The 21,403-nt window shown below is 49.3% G+C and overlaps 1 protein-coding gene across 2 annotated transcripts in view; it reads right to left on the bottom strand.

Annotated features, from left to right (window-relative positions):
* TCF3 (transcription factor 3) overlaps positions 1–21,403 on the bottom strand; it is a 1,342,799-nt gene that overhangs the window by 153,691 nt on the left and 1,167,705 nt on the right. For both annotated transcript variants that reach the window (XM_069649483.1, XM_069649484.1), the window contains exon 14: positions 10,258–10,331. In XM_069649483.1, coding sequence (XP_069505584.1) covers positions 10,258–10,331 — 74 coding nt within the window. The remainder of the gene's footprint in view (positions 1–10,257; positions 10,332–21,403) is intronic.

Raw genomic sequence — 21,403 nt, forward strand, 5'->3', positions numbered from 1 at the left:
CAGAGGTGTCCTAGGACCACCCTGGTGGACTGACCAGATCGCTCCCGAGCTACCACGCTGCAGCAGTTCAGAGTAGGGCTTGGAACTTTTCAGATCTTCTGCTTATGCTACAAGTCTACAAAAAAGTTAGCAGGGGACCTTCTCTAGACAGAACATGGCATGATAACCTGTGGTTTTTACCCAACTTGAGAGTCTGCAGCCATCACTTTTAGCTCACTGTACTTTTTCACAAAGGAGGAATACCCATTTGCAAATCAGTCTTTGTCCCGCCCACAAGGGCAGTGCAGCACCAAAATGCCAGGCAAACCTCCTTAGAACAAAGTACCAACAGCAACAGAATCTCAAAGTGGGTAAAAACCACAGAACAGGTTATCATGCCATGTTCTTTCTAGAGGGGCACAAGCTACCTTTTTTTGTATTTTTGTAAGGAACTTGGGGTTGGCCACTCCAAGTTATGCTACAAGACACCTGGTCCTGCATTTTCAGCCGTCTCACTTCAAGGGAAGCTTTGCTGGAGATGCTTCTGTTTTCACTGCTGCACGATTGCTGGTCACTGCCGGACCGTGGCTGGTGAACTTTTTTGGAACAATCCCTTCAATCCCATGAGGTGTCCTAAGGGGTTAGCCCTGCAGAAGTCTTAATTATTCTTCAGTCTGGGTCTTCTTCTGGAAGCAAACTGGAACTGTTTGTTGTGCAACGCAACTGACTCAGAAAGTTAACTGCACACACGAACCCTGGGCCTTCCTCAACCAAACCAAGCACAGAAGATTGTGTCCAATAGATTCTGGAACATCTGCGTGGTAACTGGAAGAAACAGAGTAAGAGGGATAAGTTAACATAACGGTTTGTCCCCTCCTGTCCTCTCTACGTTAACAATAGGGCTTAAAGTCCTTGGCCTAAATACACTGCAAGCTAGCCACTGGTCAGCGAACCTTAGTTAAGGATCTTCTCCTAGGTCCTACCTAGTGAAAAGTAGAGTGGGGTATTTACCTAAATTTGAGTAAACACTTATTTAACTTTTATGAATACTATACTTGAAGAGGATAATATTGGAACTTATGACTTTTGGGCACTAGGCCCCATACCACCTTAGGGTTGGAATTCATAAGGTTATGACAAGCTGTACTTGTGCTTATTCTGACTTTTTGCACCTATTTTCCTTGCATCGGACTTTTCGCATGTACAATACTACTAACTAATTTATATGCAACTCTATTCACCTACTGGTGAACGTAAATATGCCATAAAAACCTGTTGGTCACTTCCCAGTTTACCATAAATAGGGTGGCCTCCCAAAATCCTCCCACCAGGGCCGATTTGGAAATCCATCTCAACATTCATGTGAAATAGAAGAGGTAAACTGATGGTGCTCAGGGAAGTCAGCTTTCACATAAAATACCCATTCCTTTACTGGTGATTTATTTTGCTCATCTTGAAACCTAGTCATGACATGATGCCCACAGGAAGTGGGCAGGACAGGGTGTTTAAAGTTAGAGATTCAGGGACAAGGGAAATCTGTTTTGCAGTGGACCATTTATTAGGTCGAATTTTCATTGTGTGTGTAACTCTCCCCACTTGTTGAGTCCCCCAGCACCGTTTGCTGGACCATTGGAATTTTGTCTGTGCTTACAGACACTCCATCCTTATTGTAAAAGTACCTTCAGAAAAGTGGAGGAACGAGAAAAGGAAGCAAGTCTGCTGGGTGACGACCGTCGCTGCCACAAGCCCTGCGTCGAGCCTCAACAATCAAGTGCCATAAAGATAGTCTGCTGGGCATCCCTGTGACCGAGTCAGACTGTCTGCTCATGCCAAAAGTTCCTCGTCCAGCCACCAAAGCCAGAGACCCGAAATGGAGCTGGTGCCATCTTCCCGTAGGGAACTGCTGGTGACAGTTTCTTTTCACCATAGAAGCTCCTGCCGTATGCCTGGGTTTTTACCTAGGCAGTTTTTGTGCTGCTGTGCTCTCCTCCTGAGCTTCTTGAGTCACATTGGGGTGGACGACCCAATCATGTTCTCCCGTGCCCAAGGACATCCATCCCAGAGGCAGAAATCCATGTGGCCTACCCAGCTCCCCTGAACTCTTTGAATCTAATTGCATTACTTGCTACGAAAAACATCTGAGAATTTAACTGACAGTGTCTGCCTTCCTTTTTTCTGCCGCCCACAGGTCACTGGTCCCAACACTGCCCCCCCATCTGAACGTGGCGACTCATTCCTCAGATAGGGTTTGATTTCTAAAGTTTAGGCCTACACAAAGTTAAGGTTCAAGGAGTTTAGAGTTTTGTGTCTGCACACCCAGTCTCCTGCGCACAGGTTCAGTCTATGGTATGGGTTTTGCCTGCAGCCTGGCACATGGTTTGTCAGGGAACCAAAACTACAGGGTTCCCAAAAGGTTTGGTACTGGGTGGGGTAACAAACCCTTGTTTGGTGTGGGCACTGGCAGTTGGTGGTTGTCCAATTTCTGTGAGACTCTTGGTACTTGTTGAAAATTATTGACACATCAGTCGAGTCAGTATTGTACATGCTAGTTTAATGGACTGATAAAGCATTACAAGTCAGGCATCTTGTGCGGTGAAACAAAAAAACCGACGCGCATTTCGACCGTCGTCTTCATCAAGGCAGAGGAATGAGTGAGCAGGCTTTTCTTGGAGCAGGTTGGCAGGTCACCCTTAGTAGGGTACTGGCTGGGAGCTGCTTAGCTCATCTGGGTCTGCGTAGGTACGCCTGATCCACTTGGATAATAAGGGTTTCCTGCCAACCTTCTCCAACACAAGCCTGCTCACTCATTCTTGTAAGGTCTACTCAACTACAGCACTCCTCCTTCCTAGACGAAGGCTGTTCGATCATAGCTATCAAACCTTTTGGGTAGTTCAGGCCAAACCTAAGAGTTGGAGCCCTGCACATCTAAGAGTGAGCCTTCTTCAGTCCTACCAAAGGTGGAATTTAACAAAACTCCCTAAGGAGCTGGTGAGCCGAGGTTGTGCGCCAGTCTGCAGCAGCAGTCCAGTCATTCCACATCGTTGTGAGGAGGTGGTGCCTATATTTACCCTAAAACACTGCAGAGCTGGTGAGCCGAGGTTGAGAGCCAGTCTGCGGCAGACGCGGAGCCCAACATGAGACCATCGAAATCAACAGCAAAGTCGCCACAACCTAAGGCCCCAGGATGCAAAGAGAAGGATCTGTTGGAAAAGGGGTCCGGTCTACGAGCTCAGTCTACAGAAGTGAACCAGTATATGACCGAGCATAAGGACCTGATAATCACGGGCCGTACACCGGAAAGTGAAAAATTGAAAGAAGGAGGAAAATCACATGCCCAGAGAGGAAAGAACAGCCGTACCTGAGCAGCTGATGGCGGTGACATCGGGTGAGGTGGACCCGAGGCATTCGAGCCGAGGTCAGGCCAGAAAAAGCCCAGCGGACTGGGAGACGTCCGATCGTAGCAGTGTCGAAGGCCATGAGCGGAACATCACCGAGGAGACGAGGAATTAGTCTTCCTCCGCTGCTGGTTGTACTCCACCATCCGCCGGTAAGGCGAGTGGAGCCCGAGCGGTCAGAGGACGGCTCCCGTCGGGCGCCAAGTGGAGTCCCGGCGGCGGCGGGGAGCAAGGTGGAGGAGTGGAGCCGGACGGGGGCCAGGAAGAGGCAGAAGGAGGCGAAGCCGCACTCCTTCAGACAGGCATAGGAGAGGCCAAAGTCGGTACGGCAGAAGCGGCTAACGGCCCCAACGCTCTAGGGCCACGTGCCGAGGGGGCAGAAAATTCAGCTGAAACCCCCGGAAACCCCAAAATCCGAGAACTCGAGAAGCCTGTAAAAAACTAAGAACGGCCCTAATAATGTACCGCTGAATGGATTCGAAAAATATGAAAATACACAACAAAATAAAAATATTGGCATTGATCCATAGTGATAGTAGAGTATCACGAAAAGTCGCCAGGGCGGGTGATGCCCAAAACAAACGAGAAAAGGCTGCTTAACAACAGCAAAAACATTATTGAGATCTCTGGAAATGAGACGGACACGGAAAGGGAAAAGGACGATGAGTCAGAAGAGGTTGACACTGACCCAGAAAGTATAATGGAAGATGAGCCCGAAGACTCAAGGAGACTGATGGGGAAATACTAACGACGACGTCGAGAGGAAAAAAAAGAAAATAGAAATAAAACAAAAATGGAGGCTAAACCAATAAAATCAGGGGCGAAAAATTCCTCAAAAACGAGAACAAAAACTCTGACGGAGCAGAATGGAAAAAAGGTAATATCAAAAGAAAGTGGGGGTTCAAAGGTGACCAAAAGGCGAGGGTACACTTCAAAAGGTTTGCCAAACCCTCTCCTATCATGCCCGTTAAAAGCTTTCTTTACGCAACACAAAAGATAAATCCGGAGATAGAAGTACCTGATGCGGAGATGCTAGAAGTGGCACAAGAAACGCCACCAGTTTCTAAACTGAGGAAAACGGACCATGGCTGTTTATTAAAAACCACACCAGCGGATGATGAGGCTAGTCCTCAAGAAAGTAGAAACAGCAGTAACCACGAAGTTACTGGAACTCAAAAGACCCGAAGAGGGGAGAGAAGCCAGCTACCAACCAATGAGATACGAGGAGCGATCCCCAATTTAAAGCGTACAACAACCAGATTCAACGACTAAAGAAAGGGGCGCAGCCTAAATTGGCCGAAACAGAAGGAATAATGGAGGGACAAGCGATGGAGACAGCAGAGGCGGAGCAAACGACGCCAGAGGTGCAACAGAGAGACCATATTCCAGTCGAGAAAGCGCAGCGCTTTGCCTGGACTAAGCCCCATTTGACCAAAGGTCTTACAAAAATGACACCCTTGAAAAAAACAGATGAGGAAACAAGCAATCAGGACGATTATCAATTGACCAAAAGACCACAGAGGTGTCAAGCAGTAAGAGCAGGACCAAATGTCGTTATTGGAGCACTCCTCAATAAAATCACCAAGTGTTACTAGGAGAACCGAAAAACCAAAGACTATGTGACATCGCAATAGCAATGCAAAAAGAATCACCAAATAAAAAGTCAGACATGTTAGCAATCATGTCTTAGATGACTATTGCACTAGCCCCATTCTGCAAACTCTACAAAGCCATCAAAGAGGAGAGCCAAGACAATACCGCGATTCTCACGAATGATAACAAAAATGTCACACGTGGAAAGTTATATAACGGCGGTAGAAGACAGAACTACCAGTCAGCAGAAGAACTGGGAAAGTAAAATTGAAGCCTTAGAAAGAAAGATCGAAACTATGGAACAAATAAATAGAAAACTAACGGAGTCAAAAACAATTCTGAAGTCCAAAAACGCAGATACAGCGTATGGATTTGAATAAAATCATGTCTTCACCTGTAGCAAGACATAGCGAAGAAGCTCACCAACCAAGGACCCCAGAAAAATAGTACTGCAGTTAGAGGCTAACAATAAGCCAAACGAAGAAAAAAAATACGATCTTTGTAGCGTCGGAATCAACACACAGCGAAACGGGTCCACAAACAAGGGAGCAGAAAGATAGCGCTATCAAACAGCCGAGAGAAATTGAAACAAGATCGCCAAGAACGGCAGAGGAATTTATGAATAAGTCCGACCTAATGAACTTATCACAACAGGTAGAACAAAACGAGATGGAGATAAAGGAGGACGACATAAACCAGAAAAAAGGAGCAAACAAGGAAGGAAAAGTAAGAAAAGAAGAGGAACATTGGGAAAAGGATAAAACCTGCGCAGTACTGTCGAAAAAAATGACTCAATATAAATCCGAAAGACACTTAAGTGAAGAACGAGAAAAGGAAAAAAAATCAAAGAACTAGAGGAAGTCCACGCCTGTATCGAACATCAAGAGAGGAGGGGGAAAGGCAAACAAAAATAAAAGAAGACATGTGTATTTAAGTTAGAACAAATGGAAGCACAGGATGAGGATCTAATACTAAATTGACCAACAGTATTGCAGACAACAAAGAAGATGAAAACTTTATGGAAAATCAGAACAGAAGATCTAAAACTAGTGGAACCATGCCACAGTGAAAGAAAGGCCAAAGCATATCTTCATTTTAAATCAGCTGGAATCAAATACATCTATAGCTTGGCATTCAAAGAAATTGAACAAATGGGCTTTTGCCTAACAGAAATAAAAAGGAGGGTATGAAGGGAGCAGGAGTATGAAAAGAAAGAAATGAAAAAGTACTCAAAGCATTATCATTCGAAAACCGAGGACCTATACCGACACAAGCGCTGGATGAATCCCAAGGCAAAAGAGGAAGCTTGGTGGACAAACCAACATATGCAAAGAAATGAAAAGCGACAAAGCGACAAAGCAACAAAATTGGGAAGGAGGAAGAGGAAAAAACAGGCAACAGACCGATTATAACAGGGAATACCCAGACAATGGGCAGGGGTTATGGAGAAGACTAAGAGGAACAAAATGAGCATTGGACTCATACTGAGTCTAGCTCCAAACCGCAAGAGCCGAAGAGAAAGGCAACAGAAACCCAATTGGCGAAAAGGACAGGGTCACCCCAAGCGAAAGGCCCTTGGAAGTGGTTAACATCGAATTGGAACAAGAACTCAGATAAATACCAACGACTAGGACCTGCCCGTGACCAGCCCAACGACGCAACAAGTGGAGTGGCCCGAAAATGAAAAATTTAGTCTGGGGTCCTGGAATACGAGAGGCCACGCGCATCTAAGGACAGTCGGAGATGTGAATATGGGCCTCTATGACAGTCTGCTTGCAAGAGACTTGGCTGATTGAGAAGCCCATGCTTGACGGGTTCACAGTGGAAATATCACCAGCAGTTAAGGGCCTCTTGGGCCGACCCTCGTCGGGCCTGTTAACGGCAATCAAAACGGGCCTGGACCTAACGGAACCCAGAAAATGGAAAGAAGCATACGAAATGCTTGTGATTCTAACCACATGGTCGCAACGGTGCGCAAAGAAACCAAGAGTCAACTTAACTATCTAGCAATAAGAAACTGCTACTGGAATCCACAACGCATGTCAATAGCAACCTTCTGCTCCAACATGGGAGTGGTGATAGACCAGCTGTATGAAGATTTCGACAAAATAGAAATTATATGTGGGGACTTCAATGCTGAATGTAACGAGGCATCTGAGGCAAAGCCGAGTGCGGTACAGTGGCCCGAGGGTACTGAAGCAACTAAGGACCGAGGGAAAGCATGGAATGAAGTTATCAAATCGAGAAACATTCTGACTTGGGAGAGAATGTCCTCAAAAGCAACTCTCGACTATATATTTATAACAGAAGGTCTAATACCGAGCATTGAGAGTTTCAGAGTGCAAAGAACAAAGCACAGTGACCAAAACTTACTCTCCTGTACCTGGCAAGGAAAGAGACCTGAAAAATTGAACTATCACGTGGGTACTGAATTAAATACTCAAACACGGCTTAGAATATCAGAAGCGGATATCCTGAAAATCAAGCTGTCTTGGGACCTGACAGCGGCTAGCAATTCGCCCAACAAGACCGCCGAAAGACCAAACTACTTACCTCTACTACTGGCTTATCAAAAGCCAGGGTTAAGAAAAACCACCGAACCAGAGCATTCAAAGCATGCCTACGACAAAGCAGTGGTCGAATAAAGAATAGTGGGTCGGAGATTGCGAAGAATAGCAAAGAAAACGAACATCAAAGAAGATTGGGAGAAATGGCAGTTAGAAGTAAAAAGATATAACTGGCTGAAACAGCATAGATCTGCCCTTTACCAAAACAATGCTAAAGAGATGATGAAAAGAATCTCGTCAAAAAAAGCAAGTAAATTCTGGACACTGACAAGAACCATGAACAGTACAACAAGCGGGACACAGGGCAATGCTGTGTCGGAAGAAAAATGGATACACTACTTAGCGACTGAATTTGAAGGACTGATTTGAAGATAAATACACCCGCGACAGAGTGCAACCCCAACTTAGCCTGGGGTGAAGTGACAAATCCTGAGGATATAGAAATGAAAATCAGGAAACTAAAAACATCCAGAGCACCCGGTCCGGATGGACTGACGAATGTGGACCTAAAGCTGTTTCCGAAAGAGTGGTCTGAAGTGATCAGCAGATCTTCGCTGATTGTGGCGCAAAAAAAAAAAAAAAAAAAAAAAAAAACTGATCCCAGAAACATGGCTGATAGTCATAGTTCCGGTGTACAAAAAAGGAAGTAGAGGACCCCCAGAGCTACCGGCCGATAGCATTACTGGATATTATAGGAAAAATATTCGCAACACTCCTGCTCGACCACTTCAGGAACTGGGAAAGAAATGCTCTATCCAAAGACAGCCTACAAACAGGCTTCCAGAGAAACGGAAGTACAGTGATCAACATCATGCTATTAAACATCCTAAAAGCAAAAGTGAAGGAAGGAGCGCCCAAAGTCCATTTGGCGTTTGTGGACCTCTCGAAAGCCTTCGATAAGATCGATCGGAACAAACTATGGGCGAAATTACGCAGCTGGAACTGTCCCACAATGGTGCTAGAGCCAATAAAAGCTCTTCACTCCCAAACGAAGGTAAGAGTGAAGCTAAACCAGCAAGGCACACTATCAGTAGAGATCAGGGTCAACAGAGGTGTCAAACAGGGATGCCCTCTGGCCCCGGCCCTTTTTATCGCGTTCTTAGGCGATTACCAACATTCCGAAGAAAAAATTAGGGCCTTCCCTCCAAAAATCGGAAAAACCAGCATTCCGAGACTACTGTACGCCAACGACGTTACCTTAAAAGACCAGACGAAAATTGGGCTTCAACGCAAATTAAACAACCTGGCGAAGTACAAGGAGGACAATCATCTAGAGATAAACGAAACAAAATCAAAAATCATGGTAATCGAGAAGGCACTGAGAAAAGTAACTAAGCAGCTGAACTGGTTCCTCGATAATTCCAAAATCGAAACGATAAAGAACATTAAATATCTCGGAGTCCGAATGGCCATCTCAGGAAGGGATATGGCAATGCAAGATCTGCTTGGGATAAAGCTAAATGGCTAACATTGCAAACGAGAGCAGGTGACAGCAAGTTTGGGAAGTTCTCATTAATCTCAGCGATAAACTTTTACAAGACCAAAGTTGTCCCGGCACTGGTGTACGGAATGGAAGCCTCGCTGAATATCCCACGTCCACTCTGGAATAAATTGGAAGGGCTTGTTTGGAAATCAGTCCTGGACTTGCCAAAGTCGACCTGAATGCCGGCCATCAAACGAGAACTGGGCTTAGTATCACTAGCCTCGATGGTCGACCAAAGTGCCATGAGACTATATAGGAAAATCAGCATGACACTACCAGCATATCACATCATTATGGAAGAAATCGAGATCAGAAAATGTGCAGGCCTAAAAATGGGTAGACAACAGAAAAGAGAAGCTAATAGAAATATCCTGTACAGAAAGGGAGCTAAAGGAAAATCCTGACAGAATCAAACAGAAAATGGAAGAGATGGACTGGATCCAGAAGATTGAGAAAGCGGCAGGGAACAAACTCAAATCATCTTCCTCCGACCTTCAACAAGAGGAAAAGTCCCCTAAACTACGGTGTCAAATTTCCTGAAAAAAAGAAGAGAAATCTCTTCATGAAAGCCAGACTCAATTTATTACTAACACAGGAAATCATAACCATCCGGGGATCAACGAGTGAAATTACCTGTCGCCTCTGCAAAAAGAGAGCAGTGACTGAAACCCTGAGACATTTGGTGATAGATTGCCCCAAAACCAAAAAAACAAACGAAATACATATCTCCTGCCGTTGACAAACCACTGGATGCTGCAAGAAGAAGAGCTGTGGAACAGACTAATCTCTGGAGAAACGACTAAATGGACAGTGGCCATGGTAAAAAGAATAGAACTAGCATTTCTGCAAATCAACCAGTCATCGAGATCGTCCAGTCCACAGTTGCACCAAAACTCTGCTAATGGACAAAAGTGAGGAGGGAATTTCGGGAAAAGTCTCTGCAGGATTAACCGCATAGACTTTAGAGAGGACAGGGCGACAAGTTGAAACAAAATGTATTTGTAAGTTTGATAAAATTCAGGTTTCCCTGAATAAAATTCCCTAACACCATTGCTCACCTTCTGTGAACCTTTTGGGGTTTTGAGAGTATTCAGTAACATAATACTGTGGGGCCAAACAGTGGAAAGAAAAACTATATGCAAGCAATATCGTTGGTGGATCTAGAAACTGCATGTTTGAGACTTTCATGGACCTCAGGCTTATTAAATTAACAGACACTACCTCACACCAATATACTTACCAAAGTATGGAGAGACCCTTCATAGTTCGGTGATAATGCCCCTTGCCCACTTGCTCGCGGCCATTGTGAAGTGCCTGCAGAAAAAAAACAATTACACAGAGAATTACTATATTTCAAGTGTGCAATGAAAATATGTAGATTCTATAAAACAATAAGTTACTCACCGTAGTGAATAACGTACTCAGTCCATAGTCCCCTTTCCTCCATACTGCATGGGCGTCCCTTCCAAGGGACGCAAGACTGAACCTTTTTCACTAGAAAAAACCATCTTCCCCTTTAAATTTAGAGGCGCGGCCCAGGGACCATGCACTGCCCTGACTCCGCCCTCCGGCGCCACACCTCAGTCGCCATTGACGCGTCAACAATAGATTTAACATTGCCTAATGACACCAGTATTATTAGCGGGGAGGGGGATGTATGGAGGAAAGGGGACTATGGACTAAGAGTGCGTTAGTCAATACGGTGAGTAACTTATAATTACTCTTACGTCCCGTCCCCTTTCCTCCATACTGTATGGGCGATTACAACTGATTGTAGCCCCAGGGTGGAGAACAGACCCTCCTTAAGCAAATAGGTTCCTGAGACCGCCTGTCCGAAAGCCGCATCAGATCTAGAGCCGGCATCCAAACAGTAATGCTTGCAGAAAGCTGGAGGGAGAGGCCCAAGTGGCCGCCCTGCTTATGACTTGGCAAGGGACATGGTACTGGAATGCGATGGCCGTTGCCTTGGCCCGGACTGCATGGGCGTGCATGTTCGCCGGGAGCGACTTGTGCTGGCCCTCGTATGCTTCTTTGATGGCTGAGAACATCCAGCAGGATTATGGAGGCCTGGTAGCCTGGTCTTGCACCTTCGAAAGTGACAAACAGGGCGTCTGATTTGCAGAGGCCCCTGGTCCTGTCAAGGTAGAATTTCAGGGTACGCCTGACATCGAGGGGCACCAGCTACCAGGAACGTTGATAATCTCGAATTGATAGCCCCGCTCCTGGTTCCATGAGGCCACGAAGTGCAGCTGAATCCTCCTCATCCTCAGTCTCGTTTGTGGAAAGGCTAATAGAATCGCTGCTGGAGACCCAGGAGATGCTGGTACCACCAGGCTGAGGACACCTCTTTGCTGAGGAAGTCAGTGGTGGCCCTCTTGCTGGCCGTGATCTTGCCCTCCGACGGAAACACCTTCTCGGAGCACGTGTCCCAGATGAGGCCCAAGAATGTCAGAGTATGCGTGGGGTGCAGCTGCACTTCTTGAGATTGAGCGAAAAGCCCAGATTGTGCAGTGTGTTCATAAGGGCATGGGAAGAGTGGTGAACCACTTCCAGAGATGTGGAAGACCTGCGCGTTGAGGAGGGCAGCCACAGTATTTTTGAGTCTGGTGAAGACCTTGGGGCCGAGTTGAGGCCAAAAGGAAGGACCTTGTACTGGAAATGGTAGCCCATGATCCTGAATCGTAGGCAAGAATGATGGGGCTGCCAAATCAGGACGTGTAAGCGTCCTTCAGATCCAGGGAGCATATCCAGTCTCCCCCGCACAATGTCTCCGCAATAAAAGCTGGCCTAACCATCTTGAATTTTTGTAGAAGCAATGAAAGGTTGAGGATGGAAAGGTCCAGCACACAACTCTCAGGCCCGGCTGGCTATTTTTCTGAATGGCTAAAATCCTGGAATAAAAGCCCAAACCTCGCTGGGAGGCTGGGAATTACTCCACGGCCTGGCTCTCTACGAGCGACCGGATATCCGCCAGCAGAGTTTCTGTCCCAACCTGAGGGAGGGGAGAAGGGAGGAGAGTCTGGCATAGGTAGGCGGTACCCCATGGATACTACAGAAATGTGCATGGAGAGCAAGCCTGACCCCCCACTGGAGACACGTGGACCCGGAGGAGGTGTCATGCCTCTTTCCCTCAGAGGCTGTTGCGGAGGAGGGGGACTGGAAAGAAAGGCCTTACTCTCCCCCTCACCCCCCCTTTTTGTTGCTGGCGCTGATTTGGAGTCGGCAAGCGGTCCGGCTGCCTGGACCTCCGTTCCTGGAAGCTGCGGAACCCTCCGCACATACAGCCCTTGTCGGAGCGCTGCTGTGACTGGGTGTACGATTTGGGCGTGGTCATGATGGATAAAGACTTGGCCGTTTGTGAGCCGTTTTATTTTTGTCCAGCTACTCGTCCATGGTGCAGTGGAAGAGGCCCCCATCCCCCCCACTGAACGGCAGGTCTAATATACGTTCCTGGACATCCGGGTTGAATTTCGTTGCAGAGCCAGGCTGTCCTCATGTCCGTGGCGATACAGATGGCACTGCCAGATTTGTCAATATGGGCCACGGTGGATTCCATGAGGTCCTGCGCCACCAGCTTGGCCTCAGCCAGCGCCGCCTTGAAACGTGATTGGTTCTGCGTAGGGAGTTCCGGGGGGGCAGTCCGCAATTTCCCGCCATAACTTTTGGTTAGCGGCAGCCAGCATGGCATCGGCCTGAAGATGATGCAGCTTCTTCCCGTACGCCTCCAAGGTAATCTCCTCCTTGCCTAGCAGCGTCGCCGAGGAGGCGGAGGATGGGCTGATGGCAAGAGTGTATCCCCCTCCATCTGCCTGTACTTGGCGTCCAGGCGTCAATTGACTGACTGGACAGAGTGGGGCTTGAGCTAACCCTTTTTGGCCAGGGAGACTACACCGGTCTGCAGTGGAAATCCCGTTTTGACAGAGGGGCATCGCGTGAGGACCTCAGCTATCACCTCCTCTGCCGGTTGCTCCACCTCGAGTTGTGGTAGGCCCAGATACTCCGCCAGCCCTGCAAGACGTTTGTGGAAGGCCTTTGCTGACAAGGAGCGTGTCAAGGTCCTCATCAGTATCCTGTGGGTCAGGAGTATCCTGCGCAGGTGGGGGCGTAGCAGGTGCCGGAGGCTGGGGTGAAACCACCTGAGGAGTCTGCTAGGGGGCTGGAGGCTGAGGCTGCGCCGGCAGAGGAGTCCGAGGTGCCGGAAGTCAACATGCGCTCCGACAAGGGGCGTCAACGGGAACGGTCCAAATTCACCAGCGCTCCTTGGTTTGGCCATGTAATTCCATGAGCGGATACTTCTTCTCTGTCTTTTTTTATCATTCAGGTACTTGGTCCTCAGGCGTTGCGCTCCTCCACGGCACATGTCGACTTCCACAGAGCCGACACGTGGCTGATAGGTCGGCAATCCTGTCCGTCGTTAGAAACACTTTGGTACTGATCGTATTCCAACGAAAACCAAGGAAAATAAGGGCTTGAGAGACCATCACGGAAGATTTTCGCCACTTCACAGACAGCCCAAGGCGGAACAGGAGCTGGAGGAGAGACTGGAGATTGATCAATGCCGTCTGTGGGCAAGGACTGAAGGTACACCACACAGCCAGTCGCCCTTCCAAAGAGAGGAATTTATTTGGCAAGTTGTGATCATCTTGAATTTCTGTTGGGGAAGAGAGGTCGAACTGGGAAAGATTTTTGGATAGTGCGCAGGCTAGCCTGGTTGGGTTTGGGCACTGAACAGACGGGAATAGAAGCCCTCCCCTTTCTCCCAGAGGGGAACACGTTCCACCACTCTGAGGACTAGTTTCTGTACCTCGGCTCTGAGGGAGGGTGACCCGATCTGCTGGAAGGGAGGGTTTAAGGGTGGAACAGAGTGAAGGGGCAAGCGAAAACCCACCTGAGCGATGGACAAAACCCCCCGGTCTTCGGTGATGGTCTCCCACACCTCCAGATGAGACGAGCTTTGTCCTCCCACCGGAGTCTCGTGCAACTGACAAAAAATATAATTTTGAGGCTTGGTCGGCATGGAGACTAGCTGTCCCTGGAGAGGAGGCTGTTGGGCAAGAGAAAAACCAACCACCTTCCCGTTGTTGCGGCCCGCCACCCGGAGCTTCACTACGGCACGCACAGCAATCCTGAAACCCCCTGAATCCAGAGAAGGACCAATCCTGGGATCCTGACTTCTGTGCATAAGGGGACTTAGCTGAAGCTTTCTCCAGGACCGATAAAGATTTAGCGGTTTGGGTACTTGCTTTTCACAGCCTCAGATTGGCTGCTGCCAGGATGAGCTTGGTGTTAGCCCGACGAAGTTGGAGCACCGAATTGGCAAAGACTTTCTTTCCCAAGGGGTCCAGGAGGTTTTTTTCTTTGGAATGGACTTGGGCCGCTGCTGTGAAAGATGCAAAGACTGGCTGGACTGGAGGGTGGCTGCTTCCACCACCATTGAGGAAGGGAGCTGACAAGCCAATAAGGCTATCTCCTCAGAGGTGTGAAGCGTCAATCCACTTGAGGTGCAGCCCGGTATGGGGTTTACCCCAGACCTTACAGGCCTCAGCCAAGACGTCCTTCTGGAGGAACAGGCCGGTGCATTCCTGAGTTGACAAGGTAAAGGCTCCACAAAGCACCCCCTCCTGTGAAGTGGAGGTCTTGGGTACTGGAATAATAAGGAGGGCCATCATATCCAGGACCCGGTCATGGAATGCTCTAACAGAGCAGGGCTGCTCATCGCTATCCAGATCCACTTGATGCTCATCCAGCAAAGCATACCGCCTTAGGTTTTAAAGTGTTGTCTCGCTCTGCCAGTGTCTTCTCTATAGTAGACAGCGGGGCAGAGGAGGGAGAGCTGGAGGAGGTCGACTAGGAAGCAGTGGAGGAAGTGGCACCACCGGGACCTGCGCAGGCACAGCCGGTGCAGAAGGTGGGACAGGAGATTCAGGGTACACTTCCCTGAAAAGACATTTGAAATAGGCCTTCATGGGGTCAGAATGCATGAGCATCTGAAACTTCCCAAAAAAACTCATCCTCGGCCGATGGTTTTGGCACTGGAACAGGTAGAGGCTGTTCGTGAGGGGCATACCCCCATGAACACTGGGAGGATGGTTGCCAGGAGGGCCCACCACCTGCCGGATCCACATAGATCAGTGGAGCGGAAGCTGGGGGGAACAAGACTGTATGAGGCAGCAGTGTCCGAGCACACCAGTCGAATGAAGGGCAGAACAGATTTTTGTTTTCCACATAGCGTGAAAAAGGCTGCCCAGCCCCAAAGAAAATGCTTCACATAAGGGATAAATACGCAAAAGGCATCGAGGGGGTGAAGGAGTAATCAACCTAGCACACAGATGGCAATCCCCCAGATGAACCATTTAATAGATTGGTTCAGCCAACAAGTTTTCACCCACACCCGGCCATATTCAATGGGCTACTGATTTACCTCAAAGAACAGCACACTCATTTTTTGTATTTACCTATATATATATACACACACATACTTATTCATAATTTATTATGTAGGCTGTATGTCCGACAGTTTCAAAATGATAATTAAACCCGTTTGTAAATTTACAGATAAAAAGAAGCATATATGAAAAGATAAAAGTGAAGAACCTACATTCACCATTAGTGCCTAAATCACACATCACATAATACACATGGAGCAATACGTTGTGCACAAGCCTATCGCTTTTTCAATTTTGTATGCAAAATGTGTGAACAAAAGGGAACAAATTGCCAATCTGACAGCTACATGAAGAAATCAAACTTAGTAGGCACATACATGGGTGACCATGAATACATTCATTTAATTTGTGCATCAAGTACTACCTTACTTGCCCTGTGTCTAATAAATCACAGTTTCAGTTGAATAGTGTCAAGTAGCCTAAATACGAAAAACCCATTATAAAAGACTAAAAGCGCATCCCAGGTCTACGTCCTCTCTATCGATGTAGGCCCGTGTCAGCAAATCCCATTGCCACGGTGCTGCAGAAGGGACGTTTCGGAAGGCAAGCATAACACTTCCTTCGTCAGGACCCCAATGGAAGTGGAGCTAATTGGGGCACTCGGACAGAGAATAGCTGTTCCACAAGTGCCAGCTGAATGAATCTCATATTTTGTCAATGCAGAGACCAAGGATTCTCATTCAACCAAGTTGAGACAGATATCTCTTTCTATGGCTTTAACATCCCATAGGGTGGATTCATAAATATGGATCTGGCCGAAGAATTAACCCCGTATATTAACGGGAAGGAGCATGAGATCACAGGTAATATTCCCAGACCGGTGTGTGCTGGCTGCGGCAATCACTATCTTCTACTACAAGATAAGCATGCAGCAATGTTGGCAGACCTTGGGAGGTTGAGTACAATGGAGAAGCAAACATGAACTAGGCAAGAACATGTGGGACTTTCAGACAAGGAACAAGTTACTTACCTGTAACTGTTCTCCAGCATGGGTCTGGCATGGATTCACATGCTCATGAATATTCCCCGTCGTTAGGCTGGGAATCCTCGGTAAAGAAAAAATCAGTATCAGTTTAGTTTCTGATCTGTCTTTCGTAGTAGTAACCAATCACTGATCTCTGCGTCATACAGACCACAGCCAATGACTGCCCTCTACCTAAGCCCCGCCTCTGGCAGCCATCTTCAGATTTGGTAGCACGTGAAGTGGCAGTATGACCAAGTGAAGAGCCGCAGAGGGGTAGGCGGGAGGGTTCGCATGTGAATCCATGCCAGACCCATGCTGGAGAACAACAGTTACAGGTAAGTAACTTGTTCCTTCTCCAGCATGGGGTCTGGCATGGATTCACATGCTCATGAATAAAGAATACATAGCAGTACACACATGCACAACCACAGGAGGTGGCAAAGGCTCAACATTAAGCATTACATCAAACTCAACAGTAAGCAATTCTTACCTCCTCACCAGGCTCACCTTAGGCGAACAGGTTGCGCAGCACTGCTTGGCCGACCCTGGACTCCTCCCTGGAATCCCGATCGATGCAGTAGAATTTCGTGAAGGTGTGCGTCGACCTCCACGTAGCAGCCCTGCAGATGTCCAGCAAGAGCCCACCAGATAGGAACGCCGTGGTAGCTGCGATCGCTCTGGTGGAATGGGCTCTCGGACGGCCAGGCAGCGGTCGGTTTGCCAACCGATGACAGTACATGATACAGCCGGAGAGCCATCTGGAAATGGAAGCCTTCGAGAGAGCCTTCCCCTGATTGACAGGTCCAAAGTTCACAGAGTTGTGCCGTCTTCCGAAAACACTTTGTGCGGTCCACGTAGAACTTCAGCGCTCTAGCCACATCCAGCGAGTGCAAAGTCCTTTCAGCCGGCGACGAAGGCGACGGGAGGAAAACAGGCAACACCAAGGGTTCGTTGAGGTGGAAGTCCGACGGCACCTTGGGCATGAAGGAGGGGTGCGTCCTGAGCACTACCCTCGTGTCGTGAAAAGTCAAGTACGGGGGCTTGCAGGAAAGGGCCTGGATCTCTCCCACCCGTCGTGCGGATGTGATGGCCACAAGAAACGCTGTTTTCCACGACAAGAACTTCAACGGAGCCGAGTGCAGAGGCTCGAACGGAGGTCCCATGAGCTTGGTCAGCACCACGTTGAGCTCCCACGCCGGGGCCGGAGCCTTCACCGGCGGGAACGATCTGAACAGTCCCTTCATGAACTCTTTCGCCAGACGATGAGACCACAAAGACGTCCGCCCCGTGGTTCTGGTGTATCGGGAGATCGCAGCAAGATGAATCTTGATGGACACGTGCGCCAGTCCAGCTTTGGCCAGCGTCAGTAGGTACGGCAGTACTTGGGGAGCCGTAATCCGTAGAGGGTTAATCTTCTGCGCGTGGCACCAGACAGAGAACCTCTTCCATTTGTGTCCGTAGCATTTAAGAGTTGAGGACGCCCTGGCCTTTGGAAGAACCTCGCTGCAGTCGGCCGGTATGTCGTATCCTCCAAACTCTAATGCTGCAGGAGCCAGGCCTGCAAGTTCAGCGACTTCGGGTCGCGATGGAGGATGGCACCTCCTTCCCTGGGGAGAAGATCCGCGTCCACTGGCAGCTTGATTGACGGGGACGCTGACAAGTCCAGAAGGTCCGGCAACCATATCTGCCTCGGCCACGCAGGTGCGACGAGGATCATCCTGCACCGTGACCTCTTGAGCTGGTTGATGAGCCGGATCAGCAATGGAGGGAACGCGTATAGAAACAGGCCCTCCCAGGGGAACGAAAAAGCATCGCCCATGCTCCTCAGCTGGGGCAACCTGCTGGCGAACCTCCGGCACTTGGAGTTCGTCGCCGTCGCGAACAGATCGATCTGGGGTGTGCCCCACCGTCGGAAGAGGCGGTCCACTAGATCCTGTCGTAGTTCCCAATATTGGCACAAGCGCAGCTCCCTGCTGAGTGAGTCGGCGATGGTGTTTATCCCTGCCAGATGAAACGGCACCAGAAACATCCCTTGGGCGACGGCCCAATGCCACAGATCCTGCGCCTCCCTGGACAGGGCTGGGGACCTGGTTCCGCCCTGTTTCCTGATGTAGAACATGGTGGTGTCGGTGAAGATCCTCACCACCTTGCCCTTGAGGGACGGAAGAAAGGACCCGAGGGCCCAAAACACTGCACGGAGCTCCAGGACGTTGATATGGAGGGACTTCTCCGTCGGGAGCCAAAGGCCTCTCGCGTGCAGATTTTCGGTGTGCGCTCCCCACCCTTCCAGGGAGGCATCCGTGGTCACTGTCTCCTGGTGGCCGGGGGTCTGGAAGTCCATGCCCGCCGTCAGATGCGCGCGGGTACCCCACCACCGGATCGCTCGTCGGAAACTCTCGTCGAGTGTGATCCTCTCCTCGAAGCTGCCCGTCGTCTGGATCCAGCGCGCGTCCAGTAACTCCTGCAACGGGCGCATCCGAGCCTGCACAGGCAGATGAGGTAAATGTAAGAAGACATCATTCCGAGGAGGGACTTGATGGACCTCACTCTGGCCGCGTCCGCAACCAGCATCCGCTGCACCTTGCCCAAGATGGCCCTCGTCCTTTCCTCCGACGGAGAGGCCAGAAGCAACACTGTCGAGCTTCGCTCCCAGAAACAGTGCGTCTTGCGCGGGCACCAGGTGGGACTTGGCATAGTTTATGGAAAATCCCAGGTCCGTGAGAAGTTGGACGGTCCTTGCCGTGTGCTCCACGGCAAGCTCCTTCGTCTTCGCTCGGATGAGCCAGTCGTCCAGGTAGGGGTAGACGTGGATCCCCTCTCGGCGCAGCTGCGCCGCCACCGGTGCGAGGCACTTGGTGAACACCCTGGGTGCCGACCTCAGTCCGAAGGGAAGGGCTCTGAACTGATAGGGACGCCCTTGGACCACGAACCTGAGAAACTTTCGGTGTCCCTTTAGGATGGGAATATGGAAGTAGGCATCCTCCAAATCCAACGACGACAGGAAATCGCCCTCCTCCAGCTGACCCAGGACGTGTTGGAGGGTGACCATCCGGAACTTCCGTGCCTTGATGAATTTGTTCAGTCGTCGTAGGTCCAGGATGGGACGCCATCCTCCCATCTTCTTCACGAGGAAGTATCTTGAGTAAACTCCGGAGCCCCGAAGCCTCTTTGGGACGAGCTCGATGGCGCCCTTCTTGAGCATCGCCTTTACCTCCAAGAGAAGTTGAGGGACGTGATGTTCTTTCCTGGCCACAGGGGCGACGCGCGGGCACCTCTTTAGAAACTCGAGTGCGTGACCCTGGGCTAGGGCCTCCAGCACCCAACGGTCGGTGGAGATGGACTCCCACACGCTGACAAAGCTCGCCAGCCGGTCTCCCACCGGGGTGCTTCGGTGGGGGCCCGACCCCACGGCCGGTTCAGTCCTGCTTCGACGAGGCTTTGCCGCCTTGTCCTCCTTGGCGACGACGGCGGGGTCCGCCTGACTTACCTCGTCTCCTGAAAGCTTCCTGCGACGACGAACGGGCCGCCTGAAACCAGACTCCCTAGTTGTCACCAACATTCGTAAGAGGGCTGGAACACCCTTGTCTTCGTCAGAAGCTCCTCCCGACAAGGAGAGCAAAAACCTAGACGGTTTCGGCAGGAAGGTAGCCTCAACGTCTGCCTATCAAGCAAAGATTGCTAACTCCACCACCCTGTTGGCCAGCTACAACTGTCATCAGTGGGAAGAAGTCGCGGCTCTCATAGCCTCTGCTCCTGAACCGTTAAAGGGCCAATTAACTGTTACTTTGACAAGTGGAAGAGGTTCGTTATCTGGTGCCAGAGTAGACAAATCAACCCAGTTGATTGCACTCCTTCCACTATTGTTACATACATGCTCCACCTGCTAGATGCAGGATTGGTTTTTAACTCACTGAAAGTTCACCTGGCAGCCCTCTCGGCTTACACCACTTCCCATAGCAAGGTGTCGTGGTGGAAAGTACCAGTAGTTAAAGCCTTCATGGAAGGAGTAAAGAGACTTCACCCTCCTATTTCAAACCCACCACCAGGGTGGGACCTTAATGTGGTGCTAGCCAAGCTCATGGGCCCCCCTTTCGAACCCATGCATAAAAGCAGTCTCAAACACCTGACTTATAAAAGGGCCTTCTTAGTAGCTATTACTTCTATAAGAAGGGTCAGTGAAATTCAGGCTCTGTCAGTGCAGGATCCCTTCTTTACTATCCATAAAGACAAACTGGTTTTACGCACACAACCTAGGTTCTCACCTAAATTTATATCAAAATTCCATGTATACCAGTCCATCGAGCTTCCGGCTTTCTTCCAGAACCCGCAAAGCTCGGCTGAGGTGAAACTACACACCCTAGATGGGCGTAGGGCGGTCCTCTACTATGTAAATAAAACAAGACCGGTAAGGAAAACAGATCAACTGTTTGTCTCCGTAGCTACAGGCAGAGAGGGGGGTCGCGTCTCTAAAGGTGCCATCTCGAAGTGGATTATTAACTGTATCCAGCTGTGTTACTCACTCTCTGAAAAGACTCTGCCTTTTACGCCAAGGGCCCACTCTACTAGAGGCGTTGGGGCCACCCTGGCTTTCATTGCAAATGTACCCCTTGACACCATTTGCAAAGCAGCTACTTGGAGCTCTATTCACACTTTTACTCAGCGTTACTGCATTGACACCCATTCCAAGGCAGATACACAAGTGGGGCAAGCGGTTCTAAGACACTTATTTGCTCATGACCCTTCTCACATCCCACCTCCTTCTTCTGGTACTGCTTGCTAATCTATGCACCGCATGTGATCTAAGCAGATTCCACAAGCCTCAGAAGGGATACATTACTCACCGTAATCGTATTTCTGATGCTTGTATCTGCTTAGATTCACATGCGACCCACCCTTCCTCCCCTCCGAGAGAAGGCGTATAATTGCTTGTAGTCTTACCTTTCTATCTGCTTGGATTATCTGTACTTGCGCTACTC

The sequence above is a fragment of the Ambystoma mexicanum genome, chromosome 1p (assembly GCF_040938575.1).
Source record: "Ambystoma mexicanum isolate Mex_15411 chromosome 1p, UKY_AmexF1_1, whole genome shotgun sequence".
NCBI lineage: Eukaryota > Metazoa > Chordata > Amphibia > Caudata > Ambystomatidae > Ambystoma > Ambystoma mexicanum.